The following is a 22,730-nucleotide window of genomic DNA, read 5'->3' as shown; positions in this document are numbered from 1 at the left end:
TGGTGTCATCTTGTCCATTTAGAACCTTCCAAGTTCTCCTTTTCAGTTCCCTGTGTTCTCTGTGTCCCCAGCAGCCCAATTCCAAATTCTGGTTTCTGCACAAGGAGGGGTGTAATCACCTAGGAATCAGATAATTAAAATGGGGGACACTCCAAGGCAACCTCATCACCTTACCTGTACCATGATGATAGTCATCTTGCCCCCATCAGAACAGGCAGAGGTGAACCTGCGGTAATGCACACAGACCGCGACCCTTCCCACGGATGCTGTCATCTCAGGCCCACAAGCTTTTGTACCTGCCCTTGGCCTAGTGAGGGCTTGATGCCTCGAGATGGGAGGGTTGTGGTTGGAGCCTGCTCCGTCAGAATCCCAGACCTGCATCCAGGCCATCCAGACTCCATGTCCCTTCTCCACCAGTTGAGGAAACTGGCCTGTCACAGTCTGAGCACCCAGTGCCTCCAACCACCAAGTCTCAGTCCTGTGTTCCTTGACTGACCCCAGCTCTGCCTAAGGCCCCCAAATCTGGGATCAAATCCACAACAACCACAGCTCGCTGCCCCTGGTTCCCGGAGGGCATCCTACAGAGAAGCTTTCTTCCTTATAAGTGGGTCGACTGGCGGCCAAGAACTGTTGACATGAATCATTTTTTTTTTCTTTTCCAATTAAAGGCATGTGCCTCCTTGGCCCTTTACCTGGAACTCTTACTCTGCGTTCCTTTATTTCCCTACTCCTCCCCCTCCCCTGAGCCCCTACTCTTTTTTGGCTGGAGCTTTATCGTGGTATAATTTGCATAATACAATTTGCCTATTTCGAATATACTATTCAATGATTTTTAGTTGAATTGGAGTTATACAACCATCACCACAATGTGACGCAGTTCCGTCACCGTATCCACAATCACTTCTGATTCCTCTTTGGCAACAGAGGGGATGCCAGGCCCATCTTCTTTCATCAGCTCCAGGGAAACATGATCCCAAAGAGAGGGGCCCAGAGAAAGTTCATTCAAAGGAAGAAACTTCTCTGCTGCTCCCACTCACACTCCTCTCCTCTCCTCCTTTCACACCTGAGCCTGGAGGGCGCAGGGGAGCGGACACGGCCAGCCCACCCAGACCTCACGCAGGTCTGCTTGGCTTCCGGTGTGAAGGTGCCAGTGTGCGCTTCTATGGGAGGAGCGGTTAAGAGCAACACTCCAGTCAGGATGCCAGGGTTCAAAGTTGAGGGCTACCATCGATGAGCTGCATCGCATCAACAAACTAACCTCCCAGAGCCTCAGTTTCCTCACGTGAAAAATGGAAACCAAAACAGCATACCCCATGAGGTTCTTACAAGAGGTACAGTGGCCCGGCCCGGTGGGATTACAGAATCCCAATGGAGGCAGGAGGATCACAAGTTCAAGGCCAGCTTCAGCGACTTAGTGAGACCCTGTTTCAAAGTAAAAAATAAAAAGGGCTGGGGTGTTGCTTGGTGGTAGGGTGCTTCTGGGCTCATCCCCAGCATTGAGAAAAAAGAAAGAAAGAAAAAAGAAACACAGTGATCCCTTGGTGTCCGTGGGGATTTGTTCCAGGGGTTGCCAAAATCTGTGGATGCCACAGATCACCATGTATATTGAGAAGGGGCTTTGGGGACAGTCTGTTATAGTGGCCTTCCACCAACTAGGATTTTACTTCCCTTGTCCTGAACATGAAGAAACAGATGCTGCACCACAGAGGCGGGGGCCGAGGGCACTGGCATGCCACTCAAGATTAGGCCAGTCTTCCAACCTCCCCTCAGTTAAACAAGTAGCCATCTTTTATAAAAACACAACACACATTGGGTTTTTAATGAGAAAATAACTGTATACTTGCATTGAATGCCTCACAATCACTATAAAACCAAAGCAGGATAATAACATTGAAGTGGTTAACATACACAGGAAAGCCAGATACAGAGTATAATTTTCAAACACAGTATTGCTGCTTTTTTCCCTCCTCCAATAACAAAAAAAAAAAAAAGAAAGAGAATGTCATTTGGATAAAGAGCAACACAAAATCAAAATTGGCAGGTCATTGAATGCTAAAAATTCAGGAAATTGGTTCTATAACTAAAACTGGATATAGTCACCATCTCTAATACTTAAAAGGCTATTTTTTTTTCAATAGTTTAATTAAATCCATTCTTCAGTTGGAAAAAAAATGTCTTCAGCGACAAGAGTCAACACTGCTGTAGTGTTCCTTGTTATATGTATGTGTGTGTGTGTATGCGCGTGTGTGTGTACGTGTGTTTGAGGACACTGATCTATATACTGCTTCTATGTTATTGCCTAGGGTGGGCAGCATGCATGGGTAATTGCATTGTAATCCAAGTAGAACTCAACCCGACCTCTGTCACTGACAGACCCTGTTTCCATAATTTCTGGATGAGAGAACCAAGGCGTGTCAGTAGTTAATCGGCTCCAGAAGAAACTACATCTATAAACACTGCAGCAGGGAATATTTTCGGGAAGGCTCTAACATGTGCAGAATCTAAACACTTGTTATGTTGACATTAACAAGCTTGCGCGCTATTTGAGGGTGGGCCCAAGCCTCAGAGGCCTGCTCCCAATGTATTAGGCAGGAATGACTTTTCTTGGGGGTCTGTTCCATCTTGGGGAAGTTACACCGGTTCATGTGGGATCCCAGAGCCTAGCACAGTGCTGTGTCCAAGGCGCAAGCGCGCGTGGGGTGGGGGTGAGGAGGAATGCTTCTCGAATGAATAAAAATATCAAGAGCACTGAGAAAACCTGGCTCTCCCCAGGGAACCGTAATTTACATTTTAATAGGAATGTAATGGGATTGTCAGTGAGCACAGCAAAGAAACAGCAGTTATCCGGAAGGCAATTTGGGGGAACTAGCAAAAGTTGGAGATGTAGGGGCCATAGTAAAAACAGCTCCATGCCTCGGGGAAGAATCACAGAAATTGCATCTATTCCCTCGTCTACCCATGGAGCGTGGCCCCAGGGAGCCCAGCTCTAGAGCTGTCTTATTCCACAGGCAATCAGTGCTTCTTGTTGAATCAGGTCTGCCTTGAAAGCCATTCCGTGAACTGTGTGGCTTCCTGAGCGGTCCTCCCAGATGCCAGCTCTTCTCCACTGCAGCGGTCACATGGGTACGAGATTCCCTTCCAGACGGAACAAAAGTGTAAGGTAAGTGGTGAGGAAGGTTTCCTCTTGTGAAAAAAGGGGGTGTCAGTCTGCACCATGTCTGTGCTCTCTGGGAGATCCACGTCTGTCCCAAAGCATGAAGCATGGTGTATTTTCTGAGCAACCCATAGAAGCAGCCTACTCTCGTCATCCTGACTGCCACTGTGCTTGGGGCCACTGGTGCTGCTGCCTCCTCTGCTCCTCTCCACGGGTCTCCCTTGGGAACACCCCTCATCATTTGGACCTCAGCCCAGAAATCTGGGGCCTCCAGCTGGAAATTCTTAGACAATGGCGGTCCTCCTTCCTGGACGCTCCCATTCCACGTGGCAGGACTTCTGATCTAGCACGGATGTCACTTTCCTGGGAGAGCCTGGCTCCACACCAGCCTCTCCCACTAGAAAACTCCTAGCAGCAGGGGTCTTATTTGTTCTGTGTCCCAGTGGCCAGCACCTGGCTGAACGTTCAGGAGAATGGACCTTCCCAAGATGGTGCCAACTGCCCACAGTGCAATATTGGCTTCAATCTGCAGAATCTGGCTGCAAATGGCAGGTTCCCCAGGCAGTTTCAAAGGATTTCTGGGGGTTATTGGACAGGTCCATCTTTTTACTTTGTGCCCATCATTTGTGAATAAACTTTCCCTCAAAGTCAACACTAGCAAAGATAAAAAGCAAAGATAATGTGTGTAATACTACATACGAGTTTTGAGGAATCGCTACTTATTAGAAAAACATAGTAGAGCTTATGACATAACAATATAAAAACAAAAAAGAATTTTAATGAGATCTAATTTAATTATTGCTTTTTAAAAAAAAAGTTTTAAAACAAAAGGAAAAGTAATGAAGGCTGGTTATTTTCTCATGGTCAGAAATAGAACATTTTTCTCATCCAGAAATTTAGGGCGCCCAGTTATTGAATGCCCTTATCATATTGCTTTAAATGACAGAAAGAGTAAAGCTGGCATCCTCTAGAGTATACTAAGCATGAATCCAAAGCATGAGAATAAATAGGATATGTTCCTAAATGTCAAATTACAAAACTACTCAAAACTCTGCAATTGTGATTCATGCAAATACCATGTTAGGTCAATTTAATATTACAAATACTGCATCAGCTCGGTGCCTTTATATCCCTTTTCATAAAAAAGAAATTCTCACTCACTCCTGACGCTGGCAAACAGCTTTGGAGGAAATAACTGTACACCCAGGTGTCGTGATCAATCAAATTTTAACACACACACACACACACACACACACACACACACACACACTCGTGAACATACACTCATTACACAAACACACAAAGGTGTACACACACGCACACCCCATCATCTTTAGGATTTGTAGCTGATTCCAAGCCTGCACTTAAATTCCTATTCTATATTTTTCTCTTTATCATCCTGAAAAGCACTTGGCCAAAAAATAATCTTTCAATTCCTTCTCTTCTCACTCTCCCTCCTCCCTCTTTCTCTCCCTATCTTCAGTGACTTGAATGTATTCTTTCTATTGACCCCAAACATTCCTTCCTTCTTCCTACTACTTCTAAGGCTCACTGTATAATACAAAATAGTTATAAACACTTTTTATTTCTTGCCATCTACCTCTCTAAGGCAGAGTTTGCCCTTTTTTTATTTTTTCAATTATTGCCATCTAAAAATACCCCTACCATCTTGAACCAAGCTGTTCAATGTGTACAGATTTTATTCGTTTAAAGTCCCCTATCCCATCATAAAAATAGTTGTTGACCACTAAATATAGTTTCCATGTGAAGAAACGTAATTGTGAAAATGTGTTCTTCTAAACTACAGATCAGTCAAGAGTATAAGCAGACGAGATCCTAAAGCTAAAATAACCCATTTGGTTTGGCTTTCTCCCCCACCTTCCTCAACCTCCTAGTGTAGAAGAGATTGCATCTGCAACATGAAGATATATTATTGTCTTAAAAATATGGATTTTATGCATTGCAATCATTAATTGCTCCCAATTAAAAACAATTAAATATAAGAGAAATATTATCATAACTGCCTCTTTGGGGCAACTACAGAGAGAAATACCATTCGTAGTATGGCTGCTGGAGAAAATGGCGTCAGCCCAACACCTTGGATGCTGTGAGCAAGGGGTGGGAAGCCAGAGCAGAGAAATACCCTGGGCCCCACAGATGGCACCAGCCTGGGCCCTACTGCTGGCTAATGGCCTTATCATCACAGTCCGTCCTCATCACCCGCCAAGGCTGGTCAGAGTTCTGCCCTCGGCACATATGTTGATTTGCTTGTAATGTCTTTGTCTTTTGGATCCATTGTGGACTGCTCCAAATCCAGAGGCTTCTTTGAGTCACAAAGCTCTTCTGACTCCTGGGTCTCAGAATTTGATGGGTGGACTTCCTTTTCATTTTATTCTTCATCAGTGTGTGTTGCAGTTTCTGGTCTACATAAGGATTGCTGAGTCTGTATGCACTCTAATAAATAGTCCATCAAAATGCTTCGATGTGATCATTTCTTGGTTTCTTGGTATCCCAAGCACCAAAGAAGTTTCCTGGGCTGAAGGAAGTTTATTCATTGTCTTCTTCCTCCTGGTTGGCATAGATCCCTGCCTCCCAGCGCAAGGCCAATGCACTCTTCCTTCGATTAACTCGTGTGGCCTCAAGGACCTAAAGGAAAAGGGAAAAAAATTACTCAGGATTCATGGATGCTATTTATGTACACAAACCAACTTCTTATTCTCTCCTCCATTCTCTCCATCAACAGTGTCAACATGAATGGAAAGCAATGAAATATCTGGTACTGCTAGGGGTAGAGAGGACAGGGAGGAGAGACTGGAACTGCGCCATTCAACATGGTGGCCACTGTGCGCACACGGCTAACAAGCACTTGAGACACATGGCTGAGAAACTAAATATTTAATTTTAACTTACTTAAGCCTGAATAGCCCCGTTGGCTAGTGACTATCATATTGGACAGCACAAGGACAGATCCTCTTAAGTCTCTTCCTAAACAAACAGATCAGAAAGTAATTCCTAACTATTGGACCAGTGTGGATTCAAGCCCAGCTTTGTGGATCTATGTAAGCTGGGATCATATCTATTATCACAACAATCTACTCTGGCATAATTAAATACAAAGAGTCAGGAAGTGAAAAATATAGCTTGTTGGGTCAATAAAAAGCAATCTCAGCATTTTGATGAAACTTCAGGACCAGGTGTACTAATAAAAATCAAAGGTGACAACATCAAGGACAAGTACTTGCCACTACTGAGGTGGGTCCTCCTTCCTTCCTGTTCACTAGCATAATCTGTAAATTCCCGAGTGGAAGACTTTAGCCAAAATGTTCTAGCTCTATTCTGATTAAGATGAGGTTCAGAAAAATGGCATTAGATGGCCAACACATAGGTTGTAAAAGCAAGTAAAAGCAAACCCAATTGTGCCAGTCAATTACTCTCGCATTAGCTTAGGGTGCAGAGTTTCTGATTTAAAAAAAAAAAGGTAAAGTAGAGCCAATACTGGTCGGTTTTCCAAACTGCAATGAAGGCTTGATTATTCTAAAAATAATTATTTAGGCAAGGGACACTGATGTTGGCAACTCCAGAGAAGCAGGGAGATACGGGTTACAGGCAGGGCTGGGAGAACAGGCATAATCAGATTCTGGGTAGACCTAAGATCTGGGGGTCCATCTCAACCTGCTTCTCTGCGTCTTTGTCAAATGTATGAACTAGCTGGAGCTTTGATGTGCTTTCCTCTGCAAAGCCCTCCCAAGTCCCCCCAGCAGGGAGAGGTGGGATGCACTCATTCAGCATTCATTCTGCTGAATGAATGATGTGCTGTTAGGCACAAAAGCCATGTCATAAAGTATCCCATTTATTAATATCTAAGAAAAAGAAATTAGAGGAAATAATACTTCCAGACCTGGTAGAGTCTAAGTAGTGCATTTTTCTGGCCAACATGTGATCACATGGAACTGAAACAGAACTGGACTGGACCTGCGAGACCTGGGCCCTGTTCCCAGTTTTGTTCATTGGTGTTCATCTTGTTATTTCGAATTTGTTTATCCATAAAATGGGAACTGCATCTGTGCTACTTTGCAGGCTTTCTCAGGAGGCCATGGTGGACTCTGGAGCCCAGGCAGGTCTAGGTTTAAATCCTAGTGACTGTGTGACCTTGAAAAGTCACCCTTGTACCTCAGTGTCCCCATGTAAAATAGAAATCATCAAGCCCACAGTCGACCTGAGGTCTGAATGAGGCAATGTGTGAAAGGCATTTTAGCATAGTTCCATGTGAACAGCAAGTTCTCAAACAATAACTGTCTACATCATGTGAAAGGATTTGCAAACGACAAAGTGGAATGTAACACAAAGCATCTGTATAAGGAACTCTGTGTTGTGTAAAATGGTCAACTGTTTGCCTTTCGACTGCCATACAAGCTGAGAGGTTTACACACAAGCTGGAAATAAATCAGAAGAGTCCCCAGCCTTTTCAGAGGTTCCTGTCTTGTCATTTAAACCCTAGTTTAATACTCCATCAGCTTGAGCAGATTAGGCTTGCTGTATTCTTCAGGAACTCATGCTATCATCTGTCTGCCCATCCACCTTACAGGTATTTACTGAGATCCTACCAGTCGTCAGGCAGTGTGTTGCATATTGGGGACAGAACAGTTCCTTTCCTCATGGAGCTTAGTTAAAAGGGAAAAAGAAAAAAGTGATGGGCAGAAAAATAATACTCCTAATTATGGGAACATTTAGCAGAATTTAGGTTTGAACACCTTACTGGTCAAGAGCCCAAACTTACATCAGTAATGAGTGCTCCATTGTTAATTCATTTCTCTTAATGCTTATGACCACTTGGCATGATCTGACTTTCTGATGAAATCTAAATTCCCTGTTAATAGCATAGACAAGACAATAAACGAAATGCCAATGAAATAGTTGTGGCCTCAGCATAAAGCTATCTTTGGGTTCATAGGGCTTATGATCCAGGACTGTGTTGGAGTAAAGCCATCCTACAATTGGTCTTTGAAGATTCGAAAGCCAAGCTCTTAGGGAAGGTATGGATGAGCACTTGCTTCTTAATTAAAATTCAGATGTACGTGTGTATATGTACACATGTGTACATGTGTGTAAATCTCTAGCAAATTTAGTGCTATTACTTCGATTACTGCCTATTAACTAAAGTCCATGCCTTTCTTTTCTGGGCTAAAAGCACATGTCTCTCTAGGACTGTACTCATCATACACACTTACATCACAAGCAACAAGTACTGGAAACCAGTTACTGTTCTAATCCTCAGGACAATTCTATGAGATTCATGCCATCACGGCTGCCATTTTACATGAGGAGACTGAAGCACAGGGAGGTTAAGTAACTTGCCCAGTTTTGCCCGGTCAGTTGGAGGAAAAGCCAAATTTTGAACCAGCAAACTCTGGGTGCAGAGCTGATGCTCAAAGCCACCAAGTTATGTGGTTGTGAGAACCTGGAGGGAGAAGCATTGGAAAAGAGCAACAAACACACTCCACGGAAATGAAGAGAAGAAAATATACAAACTAAAAACTAACAAATATAAAAGAATAACAAGACCTGGTTTAAGTTGTTTTCCCAAAAATTAATTAAAATTCAGGATGATGGGGGGAAAATCAATTCTCTCTGAGCAATCCTCCAATATTATTTTTGTCTTTGTGTTGTGTAGCACACTGCTTAACTTCAATAGCAATCAGCATAGACAATTTTCTTTTGGGGGAGGAGGTGAAGTAAAAGATATGCTAATGAGTTGCCCCAATTATATTAATAGATTTTCTTCTTATTTTCTTTTCAATAAAAATTATACTGGGTCCCATTCTATCTTCTTTGGCTATATCTGACCGGATTTTCAGTGTTCTAAACTATACTGACTGAAATAGGAGATGAGGTTAGGGGCTAAGTTCTAAATTGCCATTCCCTAAGTAAGAATCACAACTGCACAATGAGGAAGGAACATGGAATGGTATTCTCAGCATTCTTTTTGTTATGAACAAAAATTGCAAATAATTGACAGCCCAAATCTATAGTTAAACATAATCATTTTACTAATAATGAGATATATATATATATATATATATATACACACACATACATGTATGTACATGTATATAAATATATACACACATGTAATGCCATAGGTTTGGCCCAAGTGATTTGAAGAGTGATTTGCAATATTTAGAGAATGCAAGTACGTAGAGCCTTGTACCCAGTTCTCCTACTAGAATAATTGTTCCACAGGTGCGTAGAGTGACATGTAATAACATTCTGCAAAGCATTGTTTATAATGCCAAACAAAAACCAAAACTGGAAACAACCTGCATTTCCATCAATATGAGAGTGAATAAATAGTGATATATTCATTCAATGGAATACTATACAGCAGTTAAACCCAATGTGCTAGAGCCACAGGTATTAACACGGGCATATCTAAAACCAATGCAGATAGAAGAGTCAGCAGCAGAAGCTACCACAGTGTGACTTACCACATACAGCCAGTCCAAAAACATGCAAAAAATAGGACACTGTTTAGGTGGACATACATATGTAGTATAAAGGCATGCATGGAAATGAACACCAGTGCCCAAAACAGGTACCTCCCAGGAGAGAAAAGGTGTGACAGAGACTGAGCAATCGGACCTGGGAGAGGAACCAAGAGGGCTTGAGTTGTATTTGCGACCTTAACTTCTTTCAAAAACATTAAGCAAACACTATGACATAAGAATGAGCAAAGCTGGAGAAGTGGGTTTTCTTATCTTATTACATTTTATGATTAGGGACTTTGTGTGCCAGCTACATGACATCAGGAACTTTGTTTTGCTGATACACAGAACAGTGCCTGGCACCTGGTAGAGCCTTAATAAGCTGTGATCCGGTGAGATAGATAGAATTATAGATCTCGTTCTATAATTCTGTATATTTGAAATACTTCCTTTAAAATAAAAAATAGTACAGAAATAAAAATATGAAAATACTGTGCTTCCTCATAACGACAAAGAAAAATATGGAAAAATTTAAAAACTAACAAAAGAAAAACGTTGTGCTTTCTCATAGCGCACATATTGATGAAATCTGTGGAAGCTGGAGGGGAAAGGAGGCCACCTTTGAGGAGGTCAATGTTTTAAAGAAAAGCTTCCAAAACAAAAATATAAGTTTAAAGACTGGAAGGATGGGAGGATGGGGATGATTCAGATTTGGAATAACTCATCCTAAATCCATGGAATGGAGGAGATTTCCGGATTTGTGTTGAGGTTAGAAGGACCCGTTGGAATCAACAGCTCAACCCGCGTGACTTGCATTATTTTCTAACCAGACCAGAATGGATTTGCTACGAATGCCTAAGGAAACTGAAAGAAGCCAAGCAGCCCATCCGTTGCACCCTCTAGTTCCAATGTCTTCCAGGTCCATGGGCGGGCACCGTCTTCTCCAGTCCCACCACAGTGCACAGCACAGCACAGCACAGCACAGCACGGCGAATCATCGCAGCATGGACTCCGGCGCTGTGAGGCAGTCCCCCAGTTCAGAAGTGGCAGGAGGAAATCCACGTGGAGACAAGCCATTTCTTGCCATTCTCATTTAACACACCAGGAAACGGCAAACCACAACAGCATGCACCTGGATCGAGCATGCACTGAGACCAAGACAGACAAGTTGAAAAGTACCTCAGAGGTCACCTTGCAAGACAGTAACTTAGAGGTGTACTGGCAGAAAGGGAAAAGACCAGGGTTAGTACACAGCAGACACACTCACAGAACACTCCCCGGCTGGGAACCCGTACCACGCCAGGGACGGCAGGAGGGGAAGTCACTTCAGGAGGCCATCACGTACCCACACCAAGACTGGCTTCATCTGATATTGGTTTATTTCAGAGTCTGTATCTCTTGGAGCAAGTAGATACCCTGTTATCCTTTAATAAAAATATCAGATAAGCCGCGCTTTGTTAATTCAAGATGTTGCCTTCGCTTTCCGCACTTTGAATTAACAGGATTCCTTCTCCTCTGGGGGCTGCCCGCAAGGCCCTGGGCAGCCATTTTGGATTTGCCAGACTCTGGAGCCAGACTCCAGACTCCTCCTGGAGGCTTCTCTGAACCTTGAGGTTGACTCAAGCAACGACCCTAATCATAGACAGAAGCTGGTTGGAGTTTATTTGTGTGGAGACAGATTCTCTTAACTGATCTGAGGAGGGCACTGCCATGGGTGACCACATACATGGCCACCCTCAGCAGAACCCTGGAGGTCTGCATAAGATCCCTGGAATGGGGTGCTCCTTGGATAATCAGTTAGGATGATTACTTAGCATTAATATGAGCACTACGATACTAAAATAATCTTAGTTTTTAAAGAAGACTAAAAGTCCTCTGTAAGAACCCACAGAGGGGTAGGGGGTGTAGATCCAACTATGGGATCCAACTATTGGTCTAAAGGACCAATGTGGGACAGCCCCTTCCAAAACTGTGACAATGACCCTGATTTACAATGACCTTGCATCTGAGGAGTTGACTGGTTTGGGGTACCGGTACTCATAGACTTAGTACACCTAGTACACCTGAGTCTATGGGCTCATGTGTGTGAGCATCAACTGTTTCTTACATGTAATGCTTAAAAATTACAGTTCTGAAGTGATCAGGCTAATGCTTGGGAGGTGGAGTTTTGAGCTCTCCTCTCCTTTGTACCTTCCCTGTGGTGTGAGAGCCCAAGAAAGAGATGGGCAACAGAAAGTGTCCTGGGTTGTGGTTGGGCTTCCTCTACAGCCTGAGGAAGGACAGGGAACTGGGGCAGATGGGCTTCCTTCACCCACTTGTGACAGTATGGTCACATCTCTCAGTGTGTGTCCTCATCTAGAGGGAAATGTGAGACAGGAATTCCTGAGACGCAGGAAGTGCCAGCCCCCAGTTGGGCTATGTCAAATAGCCCAGGGAACTGAGGAGCCTTTCTCTTATTCAGAGACAGGCAAGGGTGGTTGGAAGACCTTTCAGTAACAGTGTCAGGGAGAGGGGAGGGAGGGAGGGTGGGGAAGGGAGGGAGGACTTTCCTGTAGATCCTATGTTAGAGGTAAAGATGAGACTGAGCACACAGGAGGCTATGAGCTGGATCAGGCCAGCCTCCCTTCATCTGGAAAAGGGGGAGAAATCTACCAACGTGTTCAGGAGCACCAATGACTCAATGAGTCCTCATCTTCATCTTCCTAGGCTCAGGTCAGGTTGTGGGCACAAATGGCCAGAAGAAATACTGTTTATCTAAATGCAGTCATGCAACTCATAATGGACTCATGAATCAGTTTCCTCAAGGGCTTCTTGAGGCCTGAAGGAAAGCAACCCAAACAGCTCATCATTTGTGCCCTCCAGATCTACAGTGGGCATGGTCTTCTCCAGATGGCTCCTCTGCAAGGCACCAAGAAGCCCTTGAGGAGACTATGACTCAGCAGTCCATTATGAGTTGCATGACTGACCAGAGATGGCGTCAGACCCATGTAAGGGGGCATTTCCAATAAGATAGCAATTCCAGATAACAGAAACCCAATTAAAGTAGGATGGCTACATCTGAGTGCACTGCAAAATTACCAAGTTAAAGGAGTGAATTATTAAAGGGGGTGAAGGTGGGGCGGTGGCCTCTCAGAGGAAACAGGGTCTTTTTCTAAAACATAGAAAGGCCCTGTGTCAGCTGGTAGACAGCCCTGGGTGTGGGGGCGGCCATAGCAAACCTCCTTCCTCAAAAAATTAGCCAAGGACTCCACTAATGAGTGGGCTGAGGCCTTAAGCATAGAGACATCCACTGGAGTTCACGCAGAACAAGGAAGCCCGTCCAGGTGGCAAGGACTTTGACCACAAAGGGAGCGCCTTGCTCAACATTAAGTGTGGCCCTCTGGGGACAGCATTTTGGGAAATGTTCCTGTGTCACTGACCTTTTTCACTGGACAACTGCAAAAGGAATAGATTCCCTGAGTCAGGGGCCTCCTGGCCTGTCCTGTGTACTTTTTCATAACTGGGAAAACTGGAGAGAGCAGGGCCTGTGCTATGGACAGCTCCACACACTGTCACTGCTCTGATGTGATTAGGGGGACACTGGACCTGTTTTAATGGCAAGGACCAGTTTTTCTCAGTTCTCTCAGGAAAACTGCAGGCCTGGTTCATGCGGGCTCCTTCTCTTTCTTCTGTCCATCACGCTTATTAATATCAATGTGTCTGTCGTGTCTCACCATGGACACATCCCAGTTACCTGTCATTTTTTTTTTTGTTTTGTTTTTTGTTTTTTTTGTTTTGAGGTCTGTGTTCTCCTTGGGAAGCACAGCAAGTAAGAATTCTTTTTATTCAATATATAAACAACCTGCTACTTTCTAGGCTTGGGTTTTGATCCTAGGGGAGAATCCACAGGATCCTTAAAACAGGGTTTCTAATTTCTGAAAGAGCAAGCAGAAATGCTGCCCAACAAGAAGGGCTCGTTGGGAGGAAATGTTGGCTGGTGAGGTGCCAAGGCTGATGCTGTCCTGCACTGGTTGACACTGGGGACACCAGAGTGAGCCATGTGAGGTTCTTAGAAGGTGCAGAATCTACAAAGCCATTTTGCCCTGCTAACAGTGTATGAGCATGGAGCAGAACAGAATTAGTTTACCTTTAGAAGAACTGCCCTTAGCTTCTAGGGATAGGGAAGCCAGCTTCCAAGCAACCCACCTGCTCTCTGTTATTATCCTTCTCATATAAGAGACAATTAAAGTAAAATGGAGAAGGGGCCACACATCAGCCAGGGGGAAAACGAAGTTTGTTCCTTCCTACAGGCAAACTTCAACACATTTTCTAGTGACTGATAGAGATATAATAGGAAAGATCCCCTAAACTGTCTTAGCTAGAAGACAGGCTAAGAGGTGGCTCTGAAATTTAGTCTGGCTGAAAATCATGTAATTGCTTTAGAAGCAATCTTGAGAGTGCGTGTGTATTTTTTTTTAAGATTGAATCTCTGAAAAAAGGAGACATTGGATTGGATTAATTTTGTCCTGTTCTTAAGAATTTTCAAAAACACTCTTGGTTCAATTGTAATGTCAATTCTATTTCAAAACACGGGGCCTTAATCCAAGACCTGGCAATAGCAACGTCTTGATTAGTTAGTAGATTTCTTCCTTATCTGATGTGTTGATTTACTTGGGCAAAGAAGAGACAGGAAGGACTGGGAATATAGCTCAGTCGGTAGAGTGCTTGCCTTGTGTGCACAAGGCCCTGGGTTCAATCCCCAGCACCACAGGGGAAAAAAAAATAGAGAAGAAAGCTGCCTTGTCCCTGTGTAAGGGAAGAGCAATCAGAATATTAAAATGTTGACTCCAGACTTTCCCTTTGGCATTCATTAATGCCAAGGGAGATCCAACCTGGTTGGCATTCATGAGGTGGCTGCCTGAGCGTCACAGCAGGTATGAAGGAGGCTTCAGCCCTCTGCCTATGAAATGACTGAGAACTGGCTCTTCCCTTCTGTGTAGTGTTTCTTTTCTAATATCTACACTCCAACAAGATAAGCACACACGAGTTAACGCAGAGTGTGCTTAGAAAACATTTGAATGGGTTGCCCCTAAGAGGGTCTACTTGTTCTTTCCTGTCCGCACTGTAACGTGAGGGACCCACTCAACTAACCTGCACCAAAGCTGCTGATGTCTGTTCTAGACACACTTATCACACCACCCTTCAAAACAGCCACAGGGGACCAAAAACACCTAAGTGTGAACTCTGTACCAAAACTGGGGATGCAAAGAAGGGCTGGCTAAAGAGACTTAGTGGGCAGGAAATGCCCCACAGGCTCAGGAAGGAGCTACTGCCAACACCACAGTGAAGGCCCACAGAGATGTCCTCAGCAGACCCTGAGGGCCAGGCCCGACCCACAGTGAAATTCAAAGAACAGACCACAAGTCCCCATGTCTGTGTTTTCTTCCTTTCTTTCTCACCATAGATTTTGAAAGCAACATTCAGTATCTGGCTTCCACCCCTGAAATCCTTTAACTTGGGATGAGCCTGCCAGGATATGAAAAATGAAACTCATGTGGACTTCCTACTGTAAACCCCATGGCACTCAAGTTCAAGGTGACTGGATAGTTTATCATCCAAAGTGGGGCACTTTTAAGAGTGAAAGGGGTGCTATTCATCACTATACCGGAACAACAGGCATACACCGGGACCTCCTGGGCAAACTGGACAGTTTAGCAATCCAAGCTAGGTGTGACCTGGGGAGGTGTCAGGTCACATCTAGCTTGGATTGCTAAACTGTCCAGTTTGCCCAGGAGGTCCCGGTGTATGCCTGTTATTTCCAAGGGAGCTGAGAGACTGATGCCTGAGACTTCTCGGGGATGGTGGGAAACCTTGAGGCTTCTTGGGACCATATGGAACTTTGTCTTTACAGGACAAAGAAACCAGAGTGGGTGACTTCCTTCACAGCTCATGTGAATGCCATGTGCGAAGTTCTGAGGGTTGGGGGTGGCAGGGTAGTTGTGTGATGTTCAACTGTCATTTAATAAAAATGACTCTTTTCTGCCAAACTGCACAGTAGGCTTGGAAACAACCCAAAACACACTCCCTCCCCCCCATCTTTTTTTTTTTGGTACTGGGTTATTGAACCCAGTTCAGTACCACTGTGCAATGTCCCCTGTCCTTTTTATTTATATTTTGAGACAGTATGTTGCTAAGTTGCTTGAGGGCCTTGCTAAGTTGCTGAGGATGACTTCCAACTTGCAATCTTCCTGCCTCAGTTTCCACAGTTGCTGGGCTTACACCACGCCCAGTTCACATGTGTCTTTTTGAGCACATTTATACTGATTATATATCATATATTATATATATGGCATAACATTTATACAGATTGCCCACGATGTGGATTTTGAAGCAGCAGCATTTCACAGTTCTCTAAAAACACAGAATCTGTTCAGAGTAGGCCAAGCAGCTTCCTGGGGCTCACGGCCTTCTCCGCCATATTACACCACCTGTGCATGTTCTTTCTACACATCAACCACCTCGTGCCCCAGCCTTGCCAGTGGGCTCAAGCTACACGTGGCCAGAAAAGGACGTGGTAGGGAGAAAAGGCAGAAACCCAACCCCAACTCCGCTCATGTTAAACCACACATTTGAAAACTGGTTTTGGAACCGTGAAGCCATTCAGAGACAACTGTATACACACACATCCACGCCTGAACTGGAACACCATGCGCCACATGGAGGGTCGCCCTCGGAGAAGAGAAAGGAAAGGAGGAAACACTTACACTACTATCATCCATTCTCTCGCGCCTTTTAGATTTGTGTGTCTCATAGTCTTCCATGAGGGTCTGCATCAGGTTCTTGGGCCGCTGGGTTCCGGCAGCCTCTTCGGGGGCTAAGTCAGGCTGCAAGCTGGGGCCTTCGGTTGTGGGGGATGGAGGAGGTTTGACTTTCTCTATTTTCCCTGAAACAACACGAAGAGAATACCCTTTCTAAGCCCGTCTGCTCATGACTGCTTTCAGAAAGAAGAGAAAACCGGCAAAAAGAAAAGGCAACTTCTGACACCAAGGGCGTCCCCAGGATCAAGGTTGAGTGCGGTCCATCTTATTACAGGGTACAGCACGCTGACCAGAATGTGCATACCCATCCAAAGAAGACCTCAAGGACACCGTTCTAAAAGGTCAGTTAGATCACAGGGGCCTGGCGGGCACTTTGCAAACATGTTAGTCAGGTTGGGGCTGGTTCCGGTTGCTATGGAGACGTGATCAGATCAGAGATGAGACTCAGAGGAGGCGGCACCTTGAGGCCTTAGAGACCCAGTTCTTACTGATGAGGAAAGCTGAGGTTCTGCAGCATTGAGGCCGTGCTGTGCGGAGGCCACCTGAGCCAGGGGTGGAGCCCGGCCCCCCTGGTGGCTTCATGTCAGAGGTGGCCAAGGGCCAGCTATTCTGCCCCGGCTTTCTGCCGGGGCAGCTATGGCAAACCCTGAATGAGACTGAGGCTGTTTCTCCCAGGCAGGTCACTCCAGTGGGTCAGCTTCATTCATTTGTCTTACCTGCTGGGGTCCCGAAAGCCTCTGAGTTTGAGACCCTCCAGACCTTAAGGAATGAATGCCGGCAAAGGCATGGGAGGGTGTCCACCAGAGTGGAGTGGTGAGATTTTAGCTCTGAGATGCTCTCCAGGAGTTCTCCGGATGAGCAGATGAGGCCAGTGCTAAATAAACACTGGCATGGAGACTCTGGGCACTTTTGCTAAGACCATCTGCATCCCTCCCTCTTGGGAAAGCCTGACTCTGGTCTGTCCTACCAGAAAGTAGACTTGAGTGCCACGGAGCCCCGCGTGCACTCTCAGGAGGTGCGGTGGTGATGGTTTTCTACCCATGCCCTCTGAGGGTCACACAGCTGGGCTCTGTATGAGGAATGTGGAGAAAACAGAAAATAAATGGGTGGGTGGCACTGGGGGGGCACCAGCTGAGCCATGTGAGGCTCTTCAAGGGAGTGGGATTTAGGAAGCCACACTGTGTCCTCAGAATTGAGCTAAGGAAAATTAAAGTCTCACATGATGCCTTCTGGTCCCAAGCGTGGGTGGACTGGCTGCCTTCATCTTACATCCCAGACATCTCCCTTGGCACCTGGCTGACATAGCAGGAGTCTCAGGTGTGGGCTGAGTGAGTCTCCATGGGGGTGGCTGTGGCCCCTTACCAGCACAGGCTCCTTCCAACGGACCCGGAAAGGCCTAGAGCTCGGAAACCCCAGATTTTAATTCTTGCTGCCCTGTTAATTGGTTATGTGATTAGCGACAGATAATCCTTGAAGGTCCACTTTAATCTTGGGTCAATCACTTAAATTCTCTGAGCTTCCACTTCCACATTCTGGGAAGGAGCTGTCTTTGTGAGCTCTTCTAACTCGAATGTTAAGCTATTCCATCAAACACATTCGGCAAGCAGGGCAACCCTTATCGATTTAAAGAAAAATAAGGCATACGGCCAGTGCGTGTGGGGATTAGGTGGAAAGTAGTTTTTTGTTGTTGTTTGTTTGTTTTTGGTACCAGGGATTAAACCTAGGGGGCACCTCACATCTCTAGCCCTTTTTTATTTTTTATTTTGAGACAGGGTCTCACAAAGTTGCTTAGGGCGTCACCAAGCTGCTGAGGCTGGTTTTGAACTTGTGGTCCCAGCCTCTCAAGCCACTGGAATTTCAGGTGCGCACCACGGCGCGAGAGGGAAAGTGTTTTAAAACACAAAATAGGGCTTCCACTTCACAGTCACAAGTGCATTAATAACTTAGTGAAAAGTTGCTTTGATCTGCATAATCCCGGTAATTTTAAAACTCTTGATATTAACAATAATAAATATTTCAAAATCTCCAAATTCACAAGTAATCATTTCTATTTTTATTATGGAAGTTAGGAACTGCTATAAGGACTCCATAAACATCACCTACAGTAAACATTTATCAAGATCTTACCACTGTGATCTGACCTTCTTTCCTTCCTTCAACTTGTTGAATTTTTTAAAGTAATCCCAGACCTGGGGTCATTTTACCCCTGTATACTTAGAGGACACCTCTAAAAATTGCAAATGATTTTTAAATTGATGGCTTGAGAAATGGTCCAGTACAGAGGTGAGCACACAAGTTCTGGAGCCCGAATCCACTACTTGACTGTCAAATAATTCGGGCCAGTGACTCACTGTTATTATACCTCAGTTTCCTCATCTGTAAAGAGGGTATGATGACAGAAGTACCCACCCTTAGATAGTTCTTATAAAGACTGAGTTAACATTTATAAAATTAGTATTTAGAACAGAAAGTATCCAATGAATCTAGCTACTATTTAACTGTTATCTCAAAGGATAATGTGACTCTAGGATAGTAACACACAATTTTATGAGTATTCTGCATCCAACTATTCTAGGACCAGAAATAGACACCAAGTTGCTTCACTGACCATCCTCATGGTCCAACAGACCTCTTAAGGTCCAGGCCGCCTCCCGTCAGTCACTCTTCCAGCACTAAATGTCTGGAAGGCAGAGTGGAAATTCCCTGCCTCTAGCTGCTGCCTGTCACACGCCAGGCAGTGGCCCCACTGCCTCGAAGAACTTGGTTTACCTCCGGAGAAAGCCGTTTTCACAAGCTAACTTGCACAATATCTGGTTACTTAAGAATCTGTCTTTACAAACTGTAAAACGACCTGAAGAAATGAACCATTTCAACTGTCTGCGAACCCCACAATCATTTGAATGAAGACGCCCGTGGTAGGGCCTCGCTGATCCTGGTCGCTGATGGATCCCGGCAGGAGCTTTGGAACATGGCACATGGGAGTTGACACATGCTGAGAACACTGGAAAGTATATGAGGAAATACACACGAGGACCACTTAGCAAATGCTTGTGGACGGGGACAGAACCGCCCACAGGGAATCGGAGTAAAGAGTTCAAATGCCTTCGCTGGAACACGTGAAACCAAACATTCCAGGGCCACAGAATCAGACTCCATGGCTTTGTGGCCATGACAAGCACACCAATATGGCCTTTCACGTGTGGCCCTCCTATCATTTAATCCCTACGACAATCCTGTGATGTAGTTGGGGTGGATGTCACGACACCTGGAAATGGCTTAGACCATGGAGGCTCAGAGTGACAGCTGATAGTCACAATTCCAGGAGAGGGAGAAGAGGTTTGAGGTGCTACTCTGCCAGCTTTGAAGAGGGAGGAAGGGGCCGTGAGCCAGGGGACGCAGGTAGCATGGAGAATGGCAGGGGAGGAGGCACAGCCCTTGGCTTCAGCCCTGTCCTAGCCTCTCAGGCTGCAGTCAGGAAATGCCATACACTGGGGGGCTTCAACAACATGCAATGATCTCCTCATAGTCCTAGAGGCTGGAATTTCATGGTCAAGGTGCCGCCTGGTTGGTTTCTGGTACAGCCTACTTCCTGGCTTGCGAACAGCTGCCTTCTCCCTGTCCTCATGTGATGGGGAGAGAGGGCAAGCTCTCGGGGTCTCTTCTTACAAGGACAGTAATCCCATCATGGGGGCTCCACCCTCATGACCTCACCTCAGTCTTACTACCTCCCAAAGGCTTTACTTCCAAATACTATACCACTGGGGGTCAGGACTTCAACTTACGGATTTGGAGGGCACACAGTTTAGTCCATAGGAGACTCGTTTCTAACTTCTGGCTTCTAGCACTCTAAGTTGATGCATCGTGTCCTCTCTTAAACTACTACACTTGTGGTAATTTGTCACAGCAACAATAGAAAACTAATAAGCATAAACCCAATACTGCCATCTCCATTTATATGTGCATGGGGGAAAGTTTTTAAAAGTTGTAGAGTCACTTTTATTTTTATTTTTCAGTTTTTTTTTCTTCCAATGAGCACAAATTAATTTAAAAATATAAAACAAACTAGAGAAGTTTTAATTTAGATATCATTAGGCCCTGTTGAGAAAAGAGGATAAACCTGCTTGCTTTAACGTTCAAGGACGAGGCAGATCTTGGGCCTTCCCATCTTCCCAGGAAGCACACACCTGAGAAGCTTAGACATTTTAAAAACTCCACTCACCTCTGCTGTCTCATGGTGAGGCAGATAAGGAGAAGCGAGAGTGGCAGAATTTCTTTACAAATTAGCCAGCACAGTCTCCCACCATAAGTGGGAAAGAAAACTGGAAACATGAAATTTGTTTCCTGTTTATTTATGAGAAAGAGATAAACCATTTTCTAGTCCAGAGAAAGCTGTGCCTTGACTACGCTAAGGGATTTTCCAAGCGGGCTGGGCTCACAGGGGGTAGAGAAAAGAATCTGCAGTTCCTCCCACCCGAGGGAACCCAGGAGAGGGCTGTGGATATTCAGAACGCAGCTGCTGTCAGTCCTGACAGCTCTAATGCTCCTTCTGTAGGAACAGGTCTAGCTTCAAAAAGTTTAAAAAAAAAAAAAAAAAAAAATGTGGATTCCAGAAGTTTAGAGGCATTTTGTGGAAATCAAAAGTTTAGATTTCGGTGATTGTTAGACTCCATCTCCATGGAGTCTGAGCTCTTCATTCAAAGATCTTTTGTTTCTACACTTCTCAAAAGAAAAGAAAAAGCCACCACCCACTCTTATTTAAAAGCCACAGCAAACAGAACAAAAACACCCACCAGATGACATGCCTTGGCCAGGGCCTCCTTCAATGACCTCCTTTCTTCACACAGCATTGGGACCAGGTTGCAAACATTTTATAAAGCAACTCACAAGTCTGCAGAAAGTAAGGAGCTCAGATTTGGCATTTTCAATTTCCCTTCCTCTCAGTGAAAGGGAAGATCCTGCATGTCAGCCCAAGAGCGACCCACACTAGGAGCTGGTCCCTTGTTCTTTCATCTCCTCCTTCGAAGTCCCTACAGTAGAATGATGGGAATTCTTTGCATCATAAACCCAGCTCCTGAATAAGAAATACCCCTTCCCTTCCTGGTGGAACAAATCTGCGAAACTGTCAGATAGGATTGCTTCCAGGTAAATCAGGGTATTTATTTGATGAACTGCTGATATTGAGTCCACCCTACGAATGCCACAGGAAGATGATAAATAAAACACAAGAACCAAGGAGATCTGCTGCTCCAGAGAAGCGAAATTTAAGATGAAAAAGAGAAAAAAAGTTAATTAGACCAGTAACAATGACAATTATGGTGAACAGACTACCTTCCCACAAGATCTTTCCATTAAACACACCCTGACCAACGTGTGGGGTTAGGCTGGGTAAACATCACCTCCTGACAAGAAAGAAAGAAAAAGGGAAGCAAATTGATGGCAATACTCGTCATTTTATTATCACCCAATACATTTAATGAGGAACTTTGTCATTCCTTTGTTTTTTTGAAAAAGGGTGACTACTGCAAACTCATTCCCAAAGTCAAGATTTATAAGAGTAACTTTAATACTGTGGAAGTACCTGAAAAAATAAAAATAAAAATCCAGGAATAGAAAGCAATTTGATGACACATGTTCTGTTATTATTTCAGTTCACAACCACTGCAGAAAAGCAACTCCTAAGTAGTTCTCATCAAATGGATCTGAAATGTCAAACTCCCTGGGAAGCAGCACAGAGCAAGTATGAGACACAGTATGGTCAGTAAGAGACGCAGTCATATCCTGCCCCAGCTCCAGCAGTCACAGGGGACATCCTGCTCCCAAGCCTGGCTTTGATTAGCTCACTTCTTACCAGGGATCTTGCAAGAATTGGGCCCTTTGATTTGCTTCCTCTTTCTCAGCTCAGGACCATGCACTTTCTTTGTTCGCAGCTGAGTCTAATTCCATGGAAAGCGCACCCTAACTTGGAGCATGAAGTGGCCGTGTAGGAGCAAGCAAACAAGGACATCTTGTGTTGACCCCTTCAAGCCGGAGCTAACCTACACACCCTGGATCTATCAGAAGAGTTAGCAGTGGAGCAGAACCTGCCTGCACACAGGAAATAAAGCTGATGGGGGGAATGTTCTGCCTTTTCCCAAGTCCTATTGCTCAAAAGTCATGACCCCAGGCTTGTTAGAGAAAAAAAGCCTGGAGTCTCTGCCTTCTCGAGAGTGAGGCTGAAAAATCCTCTTTCCATTACATACCCTCACCTTTTACCAAACACTGCTTCAATGAAGGCTTTTCCCACCAATTTCTTTCCAA

General features: G+C 44.7%; 1 protein-coding gene across 8 annotated transcripts in view; it reads right to left on the bottom strand.

The window, feature by feature from the left end:
• Positions 1-1,787: 1,787 nt before the first annotated feature.
• PALM2AKAP2 (PALM2 and AKAP2 fusion) overlaps positions 1,788-22,730 on the bottom strand; it is a 339,279-nt gene continuing 318,336 nt past the window's right edge. For 7 of the 8 annotated variants that reach the window (XM_079112563.1, XM_079112565.1, XM_079112564.1 and 4 more), the window contains 2 exons: positions 16,380-16,558; positions 1,788-5,800 (listed from right to left, as the gene is read on the bottom strand). In XM_079112563.1, the coding sequence (XP_078968689.1) occupies positions 5,702-5,800; positions 16,380-16,558 (278 nt within the window). In that variant the 3' untranslated portion in view covers positions 1,788-5,701. The remainder of the gene's footprint in view (positions 5,801-16,379; positions 16,559-22,730) is intronic. The other variant, XM_079112566.1, reaches the window with a different exon arrangement.

Source organism: Sciurus vulgaris (genome assembly GCF_902686455.1).
Source record: "Sciurus vulgaris genome assembly, chromosome: 15".
Taxonomy (NCBI): domain Eukaryota; kingdom Metazoa; phylum Chordata; class Mammalia; order Rodentia; family Sciuridae; genus Sciurus; species Sciurus vulgaris.
This window is presented reverse-complemented; position numbering and strand designations above follow the sequence as displayed.